The sequence below is a fragment of the Numida meleagris genome, chromosome 23, assembly GCF_002078875.1.
Source record: "Numida meleagris isolate 19003 breed g44 Domestic line chromosome 23, NumMel1.0, whole genome shotgun sequence".
In the NCBI taxonomy this organism is placed as follows: domain Eukaryota; kingdom Metazoa; phylum Chordata; class Aves; order Galliformes; family Numididae; genus Numida; species Numida meleagris.
In genome coordinates, this window is record NC_034431.1 from 1454365 (window position 1) to 1470442 (window position 16078).

The 16078-nt window shown below is 45.4% G+C and overlaps 1 protein-coding gene across 1 annotated transcript in view; it reads left to right on the forward strand.

Moving 5' to 3' along the window:
* Positions 1 to 15687, forward strand: part of BARX2 (BARX homeobox 2) — a 29228-nt gene extending 13541 nt beyond the window's left edge. Inside the window, exons 2-4 of the mRNA XM_021376328.1 lie at positions 10423 to 10717; positions 13549 to 13633; positions 14371 to 15687. Coding sequence (XP_021232003.1) covers positions 10423 to 10717; positions 13549 to 13633; positions 14371 to 14622 — 632 coding nt within the window. The 3' untranslated portion in view covers positions 14623 to 15687. The remainder of the gene's footprint in view (positions 1 to 10422; positions 10718 to 13548; positions 13634 to 14370) is intronic.

Genomic DNA, 16078 nt, shown 5'->3' on the forward strand with positions numbered 1-16078 from the left:
TAATGGGAAATATGTTTAGCTAGGTGTGAGATAATAACACCTCTGCCTCCCCTCTGTGGCTTCCGTTTGACTGCTTTCCAGACCATACAACAACCCTGTGTGGTAGATGTTATCATCCTTGTTTTGCATGTGGGGAAAACAGAAGTCCGGTGAGAGCCGGAGTTCTGCTTGGGATGGTATGTTAGAGCTGTGCCAGGGCTGGAAATGCTGTGCCAGAGCCCTCGTCCCCTAAATCTGTATCTCGGTGATCAAAATTTGATTCTTCTGGTCCTGGATGAGTCAAGTGAGATTAAGCAGAGACGGTGGGAATGAGACAATATCCCATTATCCTGGAGCTGATGCTAATACTGGCGCGGTTTGTACGCCCACACGTGTGGAGGGAAGAAAGCGCTGCATTGTCTTTGTGTATTGACTTCTCTGATTGGTATTTAAATGAGGTTCCACAGATGTACCTGTGGAACACGGCGATGCTGCATTCCATTGGAAAATCAGAGGTAAACAGATGTGCTGATGAAAACAAGAGATGGGCGATAACCAGAGCTTGGACTCGAACCCCTCCAAACTGAGGGTGAGAGCGGGTCTGCCATCCACATCCCTGGTCAGGTAGAGCATTTCTAGGGGTGTGTCTGTAGTTCTGGACTGGAGGTGTCTGAAATAGGTGACCTAAGGTTTCTGTCTCTAACAGCCTTAAAGCTAGCAGAATTGGAGCACCTGTAGAAACCTAATTTGAACCCTTATGATTAATTAGGGCCAATCTCCACCCTAAGTCTAATCTGTATCTGTCTGGAGATATAAAACTGTCTCCTTGGCTGACTTCCTATCAGAACAGAAGAAAACACAATGGTGTCTGACATGAGTGAGGCAGCGTGTTCTCTGGAGACCGGAACTTTGGAGAGCTCACCAACTGGAATTTCTGGCTCACCCATCTAACAGTGCTGTGGATCGGCTGCCTGGTAGCTGAGAGGAGACCTTGTCATCGCTTTTCTGACATGTAAATGGTTGCATGCAGCCCAAGTGCTTTGCAACTCTAAGGCCAACATTTTTCTCATGGAACTACTTGCTCTGGGTGCGTCCATTTTGAGACTGCCCGTCCTCGAGACGTTTTTTTTTGCTTGTTTTTTTGAGATGAGATGAATGGGAATAGGAGCTAAACCTGTTTGTGCTCCAGTTAGAAAGAAAAAAAAAAAACAAAAACTGAAGTGAATGGGCTGGGTCTCAACTACTCTATGTCAGACTGGTTTTGGTGTTGGGGGCTATCCCCACATACAAGCTGTGGGTCTGGTGCAGACTTGTTTTTTAGGCTCTGTCTATCCTCTCCAGACCAACTCCATAGCTGCCTCGCTGGCTCTCCCAGTGCTTTCATCCACAGGCTGTACTTTGTGGTGAAAATACCTGTGTAATGCTGCAGCCTGACATGCTCTTTCCATGATGTCTGTAGCAGTGAATGCAGTTTTCCTTGTCCTCACTGACTTCTGGACCACAGGGCAGGCTAATTAAGTCCAGATGTTGAATCGAACGTGGTATCAGCCTGCCTGGAGACCAGGGGGTAACCACTGAGAGTGTCCTGACTCCATTTTGGACTGTCCCAGCTGCAGGCAGAGGTGGTGAAGATGCCATACATCAGAAGGTTCTTGCAGTGACTTCATATAACATAGACAGTCCTACAGAAGTTGAGGGAGCTGCTTTGGGAACTGGAAGGTCAGCTGTATTTTTCGCCCATCCAAAATGTGAATGCTGAGCTCTCCTTAATTCATTCTGTTTGGGGTAAGGTTCCATCCATGGGGCGACCTGGGTATGCTGCTGTTTGAATTGGAGGGAATCAAACAAGCAATGGCATGCGGCAAAGCTGTGACCAAGTCTTTGTCTGCTTCTTCAACCCGAAAAATCGGGTTGAAATCCTTATTCCAAGGTGCTCTCTTGGAGTAACACTGGGATGAATATTATGTTTAGCTTTATTCCAACGATGTTTCTTCTTTCAACTAGCCACGAGCATGGAGTAAAATTGCTGAACTGGCAGACACAAAGAATAGACAGGTTGAATGCAGCTTGCTCGTGTATCTTTTCAGTCCATCTAAACTGCATTGTTAGTGCAGCTGTTCAGCCAAATCGTCTACAGGGTTTATTTTTGTGTGTAGAGGAAACAGAGATGAGTTTTCTCTCCATGAGGGCAGATGGAAGATCAAAGAATCATATACACAGCTCAAGTGAGAACAACCTCTCTACTAAATGTGTCCTGATGGGAGCAAGATTATTAATAGTGACCCTTGAGATAAGCCATGATTCTAAGAGGCAAAGGCTCTGCATGCTGTGACAGGTGTCTTTCAGGTTAGCACTGCTACTTGCTGAAGTCATCCTTTCATTTTGGTGGGGAGGAATAGAGGAGGGAGTCTGCTTTTTAAAGACTGATCTACTGTTCTCCTGAGAAGAATAATGCATTTTCCAAAAGACCAAGTGTGCAAAATTTAAGCAGTTTGGTGTTTAAAAGCAATTGAACTCTCTCTCTTCCCACGTGTCACTCACCAGAATGTTTTCTAGGCTCGGAGCAGGAAGAGGTGGTGGTATTTATGGCAAGCTTTTTGCTGGAGCTCACACAAGGGTGGGCTTGAGAAACATGAAGAGTGCTTTTGTGTGCAGGGCTAGTCTGCTGTCCAAGGCTAGTGTTTGCTTATGGATGTTGTGATAATAATTAACAGAGCAGGAAGTAAAGGACTGATTGATTTATACATGCATGGCATTATGCATTCGAACTTGGACAGAAACTCTGAAATCCTGAGAGAAGGCAGATTTATTTATCAAACGTGTAAGAACGTAAGAATGGTCATAATGTGTCAGACCAAACTCTTTATAGATGAGTGTCTTGGACAGTGTCCAGTAAGAGATACTTAGGGAGCAGTATAGGAACAGAACATGACTTACCCTTCCATTAAACTGTACCCTCTCACTCTGATTATCTGTTTCTAGACTTAAATCCAAGTGTTGCTCCTTGACCGGTGACACCATCTGTACAGAGTTTGGGATTTGGCCTCCTACGGTTCTCCCCAGTGTCCTGAGATGTCTGGTCATCTGGCTGCCATCAGTAAAGACAAACATGGTGCAGCTCCAATCTGGACACCCAGAGAGCTGGGTCGCCTTGGTGCAGTGCTTCTCCTCCATCCCCGAGACCAGAGACTGTCTGTAAATCCATTTCTCCTTGCTATTTGATTCTGTAATCTCTTGGCTACGTTGCTTTCTAAATTTGGGTCCAATGAGTGATGAGCTCTGGAGTTCTGTTTTATCATCCGTAATGGAGGAAACACTTGGCTGAAGTGTTTAACATGACTTAGTTCAAAAGAAAGAGCTTCAAATTGATGTTGGCTTAATGGAGCCAAAGTGTCCCTCGATACAGATATGGTAAATAAGCTGGTGGCTTGTATCCCAGTAACTCTCCTGCATCATCTGAGCTCTGTGGTTTATAGAGATGTGCTCATGTTTATTTCTCTGGGAGTAATGTGGCCTGGTCTTAAAACTCCCTCGGAGTCCAAACAGTAAGGGTCTGGAATGGAGATTCCCATCCAAACCCAGCCATTGCTTGGAGCTGTTTTCAGCCGTGATGGCCTTGGGCCCATCCATCCTAAAAGGAGACGGGAGGATTGATCTGCTTGAGTACAGAGCAACCCCTTTCCTACAAGGTGGGATTTAAAGGATCGTCTGCAGCCTCAGACAAAGAGTGGGACCTCTCTGAGCCATGCTTGGTTTGCCTGAAGAGGTGGATATGAGTCAAGGGGGAATTTGTTCCAATAGGCAGGCAGCCCTGTGAATGCGTGAGGCAGAATAATTCAAAATAGAAAAGTGGTGCTTGTTTTTCTGATTCATCTTCCCCCAATTAAGCCAGAGCGCTATTACATTTGCTACAAAGGATTTCTTGAGTACTGGCCAAAGAGATTCTTTAAATGCTTCATTTAAAAAGAAAATAATAATCCTCTTTTATTTATAAATTTTCCTCTTCAGTGTGGATCTGACAGAGTCCTGATCCTTACAGCAGGCAGTGGGATGAGTCCTCACTCAGGGAAGCTCTCGGGCTCCTCATTTCCTCATGACCAATTACTTTCTGTGTGCACGGTGCCCTGAAGTTGTAAAAAAGCTCGATACAAATATCAAATGTCATTATTAAGTAAAGATTAATTATCTTTAGTTTTTTTTTTTTTGTGAAGGCCTCCGGCATGCATGCCTCAGACGCATTCAAACTTATTAATTACTGTTATTATGTAAAAGTTATACTGAAACATTATGTTGATAAATTGCTAATGGAGTCAGGCATGAAACGGAAACCTGGATCTCACAGCTCCAAGTGCTCAGCTAATTTCCCTTGTGGTTTTGAAGCTAAATGACTGAATTCAGCCACAGACCCAAGTACCCACAGCTGGGGAAGCGCAGCTGCAGCTTTGTCCATCTGTGCTCGCTGCTGGGTACCAGGGTGGGTACCTCCCCCCCAGGTGCCTTGGGGAAGAGCACTTTCCAGCTACCAAAGTGTTTTATTCAGTTTTACAAAGGGAGATGTTCACAGACATTGGGGCTTTTGTTTGCAGCAGAATTAGATGAAAACACAACCCCTCAAGAAATGTGGTTGAACAGGGAAGTGACTTTAGCTAATGTGTCAGGGAAGGCAAAATAGAATGCCTGAATGAGCTCTCATCTTGTCTTGGCTCATCACGGAAGGTTTAGGTTCTTACAGAATTGTCCTTTAATGGGAGTACCCTATAAAGGATTATTTTTGCTTCATTAAAATTAGCTGCACTAATTTTTGTTTGCTTTCCTCCTGTGGACTCATACACATGGGATTCTGGCTCCACGGAAGCTGGTGGTTCCTTTGCCATGAACATCAGTTAGGTCTGCATTTCTCCCTGAAGGAGAGAAGCCATTAGCTGCCCAGCCTTCCTGCTGTGTAGATGAGTTGCATTTAACTTTGGCAATACTCATGGTCCTGGTCAGGTTAGTAAGGTTTATTGAATGGAACTGGAAATAGAATATAGTGTGAGCTGTACCTGCAGCCACTGATGAGGAGCAGACTTTCCTCCAAGGAACTTTGCTGAATGCTCTTTTGGAGCATCACCAGTCTTTGTGTTCCAGAGCTGCACTTAGATTTCAGAGCTGACTGCTCTGTTTCCCTGTAGCCTTTGTGACACAATTCTCATGGAAATGTTGGCTCTGTGCACTTGAGCTGAGTCTTGGGACTGTTTTTGGAAGCTTTCAGAATGTCCTGGAGGTGCCCTTCACCTCTGCTCACAGCAAAGACTTTGGCTTCTGTTTAGCTACAACTGGTTTACATGTAACCAAAGAAAAAGAAACAAAAAGAAAAACAAACATAAAGTACACACACACAAAACCAAGAAAAACAGACAAAGAAAAATCTCCCCTACCAGCTCAGTGCTAACTCTGTTAATTGACCAGGTGCTGGAGAAGAATGACAACAAAGAACACAATCACGTGTTCCTAGTTCCAGAATTACTATTTAATACGTAACAGCCATTGGAAGATCTGATTGTACAGCTGAGATATGGTCCTCTTAAAGGTCTGAGAATTGCATCTTGGTTCTCCAGTTATTTTGATGTTCAAAGAGGGGCAAGCTTTGTAGGAGTGTGTTACAGTAGGACTGGAATGAATGAGAAAAGAATCAGTTTTAACTGGCTGGTGCAAAAGGTTCCTGACAGGTCAGCTGTCAGCATCTCTGGCCACCCTTGGTTTGACAGGGATACTAAAAACATTTGTTTTCAGGGCTACCAATTCCATGCTTGATACTCAGTTGGCTTGTGCAGGGAACAGCTTCAGGAGGATTTGGGCTGCACATGGACATCCAGCCCATCAGGAGAGCGTGCAAGTGGGGGTAGCATCTCTGAAAGACCATCTGTGCCAATGTTTTAAAGGCCACACCACACAAAAACACCGACTCAGGTCTTGGAAGCTGTCAAGCTGTCAACACCATATACCCAGTTTAATTAGCCCACCTCTTTTCAGGCCATAATTAGCTCAGGTGCAATCACACCCTGGCACGGCTGTGCTCCTTCCCATTCTAGAAAGAGCCAAGGGGTCTGTGCGCAGCACCACGCTGCGTGGCACAAACATCATCTCTGAATGTCATCTCTGAACTTGGGATTTGAGCATCAGTTCATGACGGCACACTGGTGAGGTGTTGTTCTTCTCCATTGTTCTTCTCTTAACGTTTGTCTGTACTTCCCAGGGACTTGTGTGGTGCTTGGCAGACCACAGTGCTGATCTCAGGAAGAACCTGATGCATTCTGCTTTCTAGCAGTTAATATTCATAAAGCAGAGCTTAAGGAGAACGTTGAAAGTAGATGAGTGAACTTGTGATGATTGAACTTATTCTGAACACTGCTCTGCTTCTTTTACCTCCATTGCTTTGCTCAGGGCATGCTTCTTCCTTTCAATGGGCTGCCCAGTCCTCCAGCAAAAGGGAACTTTCTGAACGAACCCAGCTCCTCCTTGGCAGCCTTTTGTTTTGACACTCAGGAGACAGCAGATTTATAGACTTTCCTGAGTCGTAAGTTCATTTTCTATTTTATTTACCTTTCACTGCAGCCCATTCGGAATGAGATTTCATTCTGCCTCCGAGCAGGGCTGACCTGCCAAGAGGAGCTGATCCATAAATCTTCCCTTCCTTTTTCTTTCTTTCCAAAACAGAATTAACTGAGTTTGCCTGGGAGGAAAACTGTTCTGCCATTGCCGGCAGTCAAACAGCGCAATTAATTAGTGCTTTCCCTTTTCTCTTCCCTCTAGTCTCTGTCTGCTGGGGTTGAAAGCAAGCCAGGGAGGAGGGGGAAGGGGCAAAAGAAGGGAAAACATTTTGTTTGAAGCGTTTCTGTTTAATTAAAACATTTGCAATGTGATACAGCTCAGTGGTGGTGGCCCTTTTGCACCGTGTCTAGTGGCTGTAAGTTTAATGGAAGCATCCCAAGAGAGGAGCGGAGCTGGCTGCAGGCTGGGCTGCTGAAAATCAAGTGTTCCCAATTTGAGGAGCCTGAGCTGCAGCCAGCATGGGGGAGGCAAAGTCTTTGCTGCTTTGTCCCTTGTTTTTGTACCTGTGGTAAGTGGGATAAAAGGCTGACATGCTGCAGCTTTCTGCCTGCGATATCGGCTTGTTCTGATAAAAATAGACATTCCTGACCGAGACCTGGAGAAAACTGAACAAATTCTCCGCCCTTCTTCTTGGGTTAAGTGCTGAAAAGCAAAACAAGTGAGAAAAAAATCCCCGTGATGCATTTCTAGGGGAGATACTTCACATGTAATCAGGGAACAGGAGCCCAGGGCTGTTCTGAGGAAGCCATCTCCTCTCAAAGAGGAGCAGTCCGTGCTCTGTGCACGGGGCAGCCCTGGTGCTCGCTGCACCTGGCTGCCAGCACGGCCCAATTCGAACAGCAAAACACAAAACAGTTTCAGATCCTTAGAAAACACTCTGCAGATCCAACGTCCTTTTTATTTTTAGCTCTTCATTTGTTCTAGCAGCCAAGTGGCCAGATGTTGGCTTTATGAAGATGGACAGAAGGAAGAGCTTTCTTGCTGCTTGAAATTGAGGTGATTGAACTCACTTAAGCACTGTTCCCTCAGTTGTGCATGATATAAAGTACGGATTATACTAATATAATAGCACAGTGTGACCCCAAGACTATCCTAAAACTAAGAACAGGTTGATCAAGAGTATTCGAACAGCTAAAATTAGGACTTCCTTGTACAAAACCACATTTTAAGAGATCATCCTCCTCATGAAGACCTCTGAATCCTGAATCTGTGGCAGCTTCACCACTGAGCTGGGAACATTAAAACACTTGCTTTGCTGCTTGGGTAGCAAACAAATTCCTCATTTCCTGGCTTATGTGGGCTGCTGTTCGGGTTTCAGGTGCAAAAGGATAGTGGGTTGGAAGTGGAAAAGGCGTTTGTAAAATGATAATGGAAAGTATGCATTCAGCTGAAACTGTTCTGCAGGGCAGGTTTGAAAAGGAAGAGCGCTCCATCTCTGCTCCTTCCCGTGCTGGAAGACAGAGCATGTCACGACAGCGCCGAGCAGACGAGAGCTGCTTGCCAGCATTTAATTTGCTGAAGATTAGGAAATTATTCCATTCTTACAATACCGTGGCAGTCCAGAAATACCTTTGAACTCTGGGGGATGTGAAATTGAGATCTAGCCTCGGATTTTGTCATGCTTGGAAGCCAAGGCTTTATCAGAGTAAGAACTGTATGGATGGTTTAAGTCATATTAATAGTGTACCTTGACCCAATGGACTGGCTCAGCATCAGCCACCTTTGAACTTTGGAATAACTATATCCAGAACAAGACTGAACTTACTCTTTTTTCTTTGTGCTCCAGAAGCAGTGCGGAGATGAGCTATTTCTGCTTTCTGTCCTCACTGCAGGGAGGGTGGCTGCTAAAACACTGCCCCTTTCCGACCTCCACCTTTCTCCATAGAAAGCCTTGAACCTCAGGTTTTCCTCCCACGGCTGTCCTTGCTCTGTCCTACCCATCCTGTGCCCTTATCACACCAAGGGCAGAAAGCGGAGAAGTCCTCTACGTGGCTGGACTGCGCTTCAGCTGATGCCTCCATTATTTACAGTCATTTCTCAAAGCACACTCACAACTGTTGGGGTCGAGCCATAAGCAAAGGCTTCTCTTATGATCGTATATGATAAACAAACAGAAGGCTCTTGGTGTCAACAGCCTCACCAATCTGTTTACCACCTGGAGCTCGCAGCAGCTTAGCAGTTGCAAACCACCACTTGTCCAGAAGTAGAACAGCAGCTTCAGAAGTGCTGTAAGTAAATAAGTGTCCTGACGTGGGCACCAAAAATAAGCGTGTGCTGAGCTTTTCTGAGCATTTGGCCAGGCCAAAGTTGCTGACTGCTGGGCGGTTAGGAAAAAGTATCCCCTCCTTCAGGTGCTCAACACTTGAACAACCCCGGCGTCACCTGCTTCTCTCATAGCTAGCACTGCTTTGCCCTGCAAAAATAGCCAAGGTTTGAACCGGCACCCCCTGGCCTCTAAGGTACGCAAGAAGGTTAAGTCCACTCCTTCGTGGCACGTAAACTGGAGCAGTAGTTGAGGTTGACCCTTTAAGTCACTTTAGCTGAAACATGGGAGGAAGTCTGTAGCTGGCTGGTATTGCTAGGTGCAGAAATACCAGTGAGGGCAGAACTAGGACTGCAAGGCACGGGACGGCTTGCTTGACCCTGATTTATGCTCTTAGAGCTGCCATTGAGGTGGTAAATCAAGGCAGAATGTTTGCCAGGTCGCTTGGTGAGAGTAGATCTGCATAGGCATCGGAAAGAAATCCACAGAAAAAAAATGTGAATACACTTTCCATGAGCAGTTGTTGGCTCAGCAATTCTGGTCTCATCTCTCGGATACTTTCTGGATGGTTTAAGTGAAATAATTTAAATGTAATGAAGTGGAAATCTGTTGTTGTTTGGGTTTTTTGGTTTTTTTTTTTTTTTTGGTGTTGCAAAGATGTGGAGGAGAAAAACAAGGCTCAAACTGTTTATGGTGTAATGGCAAAATTTTCCAGGCTTGCTTTGCAAGTGGCTGGATTTTGGATGTGAGTGAAGCAGCTGTGGGGAGAAGTGCCAGCTAACAAGATGCATGGCTCTGATGTACCCCTGCACAGCAGCTTACCTGGGACCTGAGTTGTGAACCCACGACTGTTCACGTTGGGGAATATAGGTCAGCTGCAGGCCAGGCTGGCAACACCTTTCTCCTGCTGGTGAAGAGTTACTCACTAAAATAGACTCATCGAGGCCTATAGATTATTATGTTCATTAGTGGTGATTCATACTAAGAGTTTCATAATCAGGCCTGCTGGTGTAATATGTTCCTTTCCGCAGTACCATTTATCTTAAAGATCTCAGAATGCTTCATGTACATTAGGCTTTAATCCATGTTTTACCACCAGCGAGGCAGGTAAGGAGGATTGTTTCCATTTTGCAAATGAGGAAAACTGAGGTACAGAGTGAGAAAATGGCTTGACCAAGATTCTGGAGGTTGTTTGCAGGGTTGTATACAGTGCCATCTTTGAATGAGTGCACATCTACCATATGTGAATGGGGAGATGTTTCATTGCCCAGAGCTCTAAAAGGGATATTTAATTTCCTGGGGCTAAGGCTGAGCAGAAATCTGTCTATAGTTGTAAGATCCGAAGGCAAACAGAAATTCCTGCAGTGTCTGGGGGTGTTTAGATTTGTCATCCCCAACTGGCTCTGACCTGAAGTGCTGGGGCAGAGCTGCTAGTTTGCTTTTAGGGCTGGTATCAGCTGGTTGGTATGAGATGTAGAGTTAAGAGTTAGTGAAGAAACGCAGTTTAGGGGAGAAATCTCTCTACAGCTCCTGTTCTCTATCCATATTTCCACTGATCTTTGGCCTTTGTCTGCTTTCTTCCCTGCCAGGGTCCCCTTCTCTGAGGGCGTATCCTCTCATCTCCGTTATCACCAGGCAGCCCTCCGTGGTCCCTCACCTGGTTCCGGCTGCCACCAGCTCCCGCGTGCTGCCAGCCCAGACCTCAGCGACTGCGAGCTCGGAGACGCCAGCCAGCGAGACCCATGCCAGCAGCGAGTCGGAGGCAGAGCAGCCCACACCTCGGTTAAAAAAGCCACGCCGGAGTAGGACCATCTTCACAGAGCTCCAGCTGATGGGCTTGGAGAAGAAATTCCAGAAGCAGAAGTATCTGTCTACGCCTGACAGGTAGGAGTTCACTGGGCTGGGGAGGGAGATCCAAGCAGCCCATCACGGGTCGGGCTCTCCACTGTCTACCACCAGCTACAGTCGTTTTGCTGTGCGGAATGCACTGGTCTTCATCTAGACAACTTTCTGGTTTACTGCTTTATCTGAGCAGACCGTTCAAATGCTCGCTGCTCCCTTTTCTACATGCTGGGCATAACGCTGGCAGTCACTGATCTGAAAGGCAGATCACACCTTGTGCACATCTGTAGCTCCCTTCTGTTCCTCCTCAATCTGGGCACAGCCAGACATGGTAGAAACTAGCTGACTGTGCGTGCCTATAAATACTGCTTAGAAAGGAGCAGGAAAATACTGTTTCCTAAACTAGGAAAAGGACAGGGAGCAAAAGGGTTGAAGCAGGCCTGCTCAGCTGTCCCCATACTGAGTGCTCCCTGGCTGCAGTGTGCTGCCTTCCATCTCCACGGAGATGCCTCTGCTGTTGGCCGAGGACATGGGCGGATGACCCGATTAAATTTCAAGGTTAACTTCTCTTGGGATCAAAGATGACATGAATAGGCTGTATCAATGGAAATGTCACATGCTGACAGATGTGCTTGCTAGCAGGCATCCAGGCTTGGAGATGTACAAGAAGCTGAGCAAAGGCTCGCTCTTCTTTCCTGCTCTAGACCCTTGGGAAAAGATGCAGCCTGGTTTCCTGCTGGGATCCGGAGGTGCATGGCTGTGTCTCCACGGCAGCTGGGAGGTTGGCTGTAACTTCATCTGGCTGCTCAATTAGCTGTCATCTGGCAAATCTGGCTAGCAATGCAGTGAGCAGTTAGTGGTCTGTCCATCAGGGAGAGAGAGCCTGGGATGCATAGATGTGAAGGCTGCCGTGCCCTGTGCTGAGTTCGTAGGGACTGCTTGGTACCAAATAGGCAAACTACAAGAAGGAGAGGTTTTATTTGTTTTAAGGGCTTTGAATGCTACTCTGCAAATTTAAGTTACAGGAAAAAAGACTTGTCCAATTCCTATTCAGTTTGTAAACCTAGGGAGGGTTTGAAAGCTTCACGAGACCTTGAATTCTACGGATGGCAGAATCCCAGTGTTTAAATTGGTTTTGAAGTCAGCATTCTCCACTTGTACTGACTGTCAACGAAGCCAAGGATCACAGCTAGACCAAATTTCATGAGCAAGTCTGAACTGTCTCATACAGCTTTAGAGCTCCTAATGCTCCTGTAGTGACTCCTCCCAGCGTCACACAAGCAGATTGTTGACACCATTGATGAAGCACTCAGGGCTGGTAAATTAATTTAATAGTATGACTGTTCCTTGGCTTTGTCTGTGTTAGAGGCTGGTGAGCAATTCTTGTCCCTGTACCACTTCCCCTGTTTGTTTCCCTGGGTTTCCAGGCAATGCTGACTACAGTAATGTGTGTGGCAAGAGATGGCAACTGGCTGCAGGTAATCAAAGTGTGATAACATGCACTATGGCAAGTTAGCCAGGCAGTGTTTCTCTCTGTGAACTCATGGCTGGAAACGTGATGGTGAAGCAATGGGTTGTGATCTGTGTTCAGTCCTGCAGCTTTTGGCCCAGACACGAGATCGTACTGGTTAGAGGGCAAATGGAGCACCTGGTTTATTAGCAGGGAAGGAGTGCAGTGTGATGTGATAATGCCTTTGCCACGTTCTCAGACAACACTGATAGTATTTTTAAGTCAATGGGATATCTTGCAGACATTGTATAGTAGCGTAGGCAGCAGGGAATCTGAAGTGAGGAAAAGCATGAAACCAGGAGTGTGTGTGTGAGCACAGAGCTGGTGTGCGGTGCGTAGGTGTTTGTAAATACACGAGTGAGCCTGACTGCCCGAGGAGCCCAGCTGGAACAAAAATCCCATTATGAACAACTTGGCCTTGACAAGTGTGTTTTCTCCCATGCAGAAGTAGGGAAATATCTGCCAGAAAGCTCACACAGTCCAGAACACCTCGGAATGTGGCTCTGAGTGTGAGCTGTCCCACCTGCGGGACTTGCGTGACTCTGTGGGGCACTTGCCTGGCGTTGCTGAGGATTTCCAACTCTGCCTGTTGTGCAACTCCATTACAACACTGCCAGATGCATGGTACCATCACCTGTGGGGAAGGATAAAGAGTTAGCTCGAGCTGCATTTGCTTCATATCCTGAGTTTTAATATAGAAATAATGAATGGTTTCGGATGAACTTGCACAGGTTGGAGAAATGCGGAGGATGAATCAGGATTATGGGCTGTCTGCCACATATACCCTTAAGCTAAACACGCAAATAATAAATTCGTTTATAAGGTTAAATTGCCTATAATAGCACAATGCATAAGAAATTAATAGATTTAGATGTACTACTGCTCTTTGAGAAATGAAAAAGTATCATTATCCTCATTATGTAGGTAGTGAAGATGAAATATGATACAAAGAGCAATGCTTTCACAGGCAGACTGATGCCAGGTGTCTTGCTTCTTGCGTGGTTGCTTCAGATAGCATAGACCTATTTTTCAGGAATGCTGTGTAGCAGTAGCTCCCTGCCTCATGCACAAATGTGGAGCGTCAGCAGTCAGTGTACAGCAGCCCTGTGTTTGAAAAAGGGCAGGCAAACCTCTGAAACCCTTAGACTTGGCCATTTGTCCACAAACACCTAAATACTCTTTCTTCTTCCATAACCGCAACAGTCTTTACGCTCAGAATTCACAGTAGTTTTGTCTGAGCAACAGATTGGAGAAACAAACAGCAATCCTTTCTGGCAGTCCCACTGCAGTGGTTGGCTGCCCTTGGCATCTGGGTGCTTCTCGTCCTCTGTCAGCTCCTTTCAGTGTCTGTCTTCTCTTCCAGGCTCGACTTAGCGCAGTCGCTGGGGCTGACTCAGCTCCAGGTGAAGACGTGGTACCAGAACCGCAGGATGAAGTGGAAGAAAATGGTAAAGTGATTTGTTACCATTTCTCCTTAGTCCTTAAAAGCTGCTTTTTGAAAGAATGGATTCTGAAGCTGAGTATAGGGTCAGTGATTTGTGTCTGTTTATACCAAATTTTGTTTTCTTCTTGCTGAATTTTCCTACAATTTTCTTAGAAATGCACTTTTTTTAGTTAGAAAAAGCTCACGTTGGAGAGTAAGTGTTAGGCTGGAGGTACAACAGGCAGTAGAAAGAATGTGAAACCGAGGGATGAAAGAAATTAGAACAGAGGGAAGAACCAAACTATCTACCTCTGCATTTTTGGCATAATAATATTAAATGCTAATTTAGAAGCCAAAGTGGAACTGGCAAGAGAACAGACGGTCAGAAGAGATCCTGGCTAAAGTTTGACTGTTCTTGCTTGGGCTTTAAATAGATCAAATGCTCATGAAAGGAACTGAATTGTGCATAAAATCTTTCTGTATGTGATGTTGAGGACTGTGTGATTAGATCGCTTTTGGGCCTGCTGTGGGAACTGGCTTAGGTGGCTCCATCTGAATCCTGGGTGTCCTTGCTGGTATTCTTTGCATTTAGTTTTAGTTATGTGAGATAATGAGTGAACTCACTCCGTGAACGCAGGGAATTTCTGTGAAGCTGAATGGTGACCGCAGGTCACGTCTGAAGTCACATTTCATCCTCTCTCTAAAGGAAGCCTCACAGCGGTGAAGTTCAGGTTGATCTGACGGTTAATCTCTTTGCTCCAGGTGTTGAAAGGTGGGCAGGAAGCTCCAACAAAGCCCAAAGGCCGTCCAAAGAAAAACTCCATTCCCACCTCAGAGGAAATTGAAGCAGAAGAGAAAATGAACAACCAGGCTCAGAGTCAGGAGGCGGAGGGATCTCAAGCCCCCGAGGAGCCTAAAGTGACAGAGGAGAAGCCAGAAGTCTCTTTGGAGACAGAAAAGTCTCCAGAACATATATCAGAGCCCTCCTCAGAGGAGGCTACGCCATTAAGTTAAAAGGGAAAAAGAGAAGGGAAAGGGAAAAAAAGAAAAAGCTAAGAGAGAAACCAAAACCAAATATATATATGTGTGTATATATATATATATATATATTTAAATATGTATGTAATTGTTGGTGTGTACATATATATATAAATATATATATATATATGTAGACCTTGTGTATAAGTTGAAAGATTGGTCACTTTGTGCCTTTGGGAATCAGCCATCATGGGCCACGGTGGAACAAAGACGTCCAATGCGAGTGGTGACGACCTGTCCCTGGTGGCACGTGTACGCCTTCCCACAGAGAACGATGGAGGCCTGAATGTATTTCCAGAGAAAACCACGTCCAGAAACCCAAGACAGCTCCTGGCAATAAAAGAGAAGGCCAGGGCTCCTTTCCTGCAGCGGGAGGCAAATGTGTAGTGATATGGCTGTGTTGGAGGGCTCCGTGTGTTCGCTTGGCTTTATCCTTGCCTTTAAAAGTAGTGCAAATGGACTTGGCCTGGTCTTGGATCAGGGATTGCTAAGAAATGGGGAGCTCTGACAGCACCATTTCGACATGTAACCAGCACTTATTTCTGTTAGGGATGGGCCCAACTTAAACATTTTGGGGGAAGAGTTCAAACACATGGGTTTGCTTTGGTCCAGTATAAAGATCAAAGCTTCTGAAGAGAGACTCATACCCGGGTCAGCGCTCAGATTTCGTGTCTCTTGGTTATTTGGGTGCCGTGTCTGTGAATTTGCAGTGATCCAGGATAAAACTTCGAAGGAGATGAGGGTTTGGATTTGAGTCTGCTCCAAAAGCTTTGGAATGCTTGGATCTGGGGTTTTTGCTTTGGGCCCACTTCTGATTTTTCTAGGGTTTTTAAAGAACATTTAAATGTTTCCAGGGTTTTGGGAGAAGGATGGATTTAAGAAGTTGCTGCAGAAAGTTCACGTTTGTTTAAGATGTGTGCCAAGAATAGATGTGCATCATGTTTCCTAAAGTCTTGTTAAGGGTGCATTTTGCCCAAAGGCTGCAAGAGATGTATTAAGATAACCTTTATTTTTTAATTAAAACTGAAATATATAAATAAACCAGTTGTTGTTGTTTCTCTTTCAGAACGCTAGGCAGACTTTTCTGTGTCAGGTTGTTCGTTCTAACAAACCCTGGAGAACATGGGAGTCATCCAACATTCTGTAACACTCCTGGCTTGTACAGATTTCGATGCATCTTAAAAGGAAAAGAAAAATAATCCAGCAGAGTTGAGCAATGTTATTTTGTAAGAAACCTTGAAAATCTCGGGCATGTTACGCCATTTAGCATTTGTACCTGGAGGTAGAAATGGGACCAGAGAGTTCCCTCTTACCTGTTGTGTTGGAAATGCGGGCTGTGAGCGACAAAGAGTTTCCACTGCCATTAAAACACATGGAGATAAGTTTCTGAAGCATTGTTCTTTCCACAGAGCCCTAACAAATTCATGACACG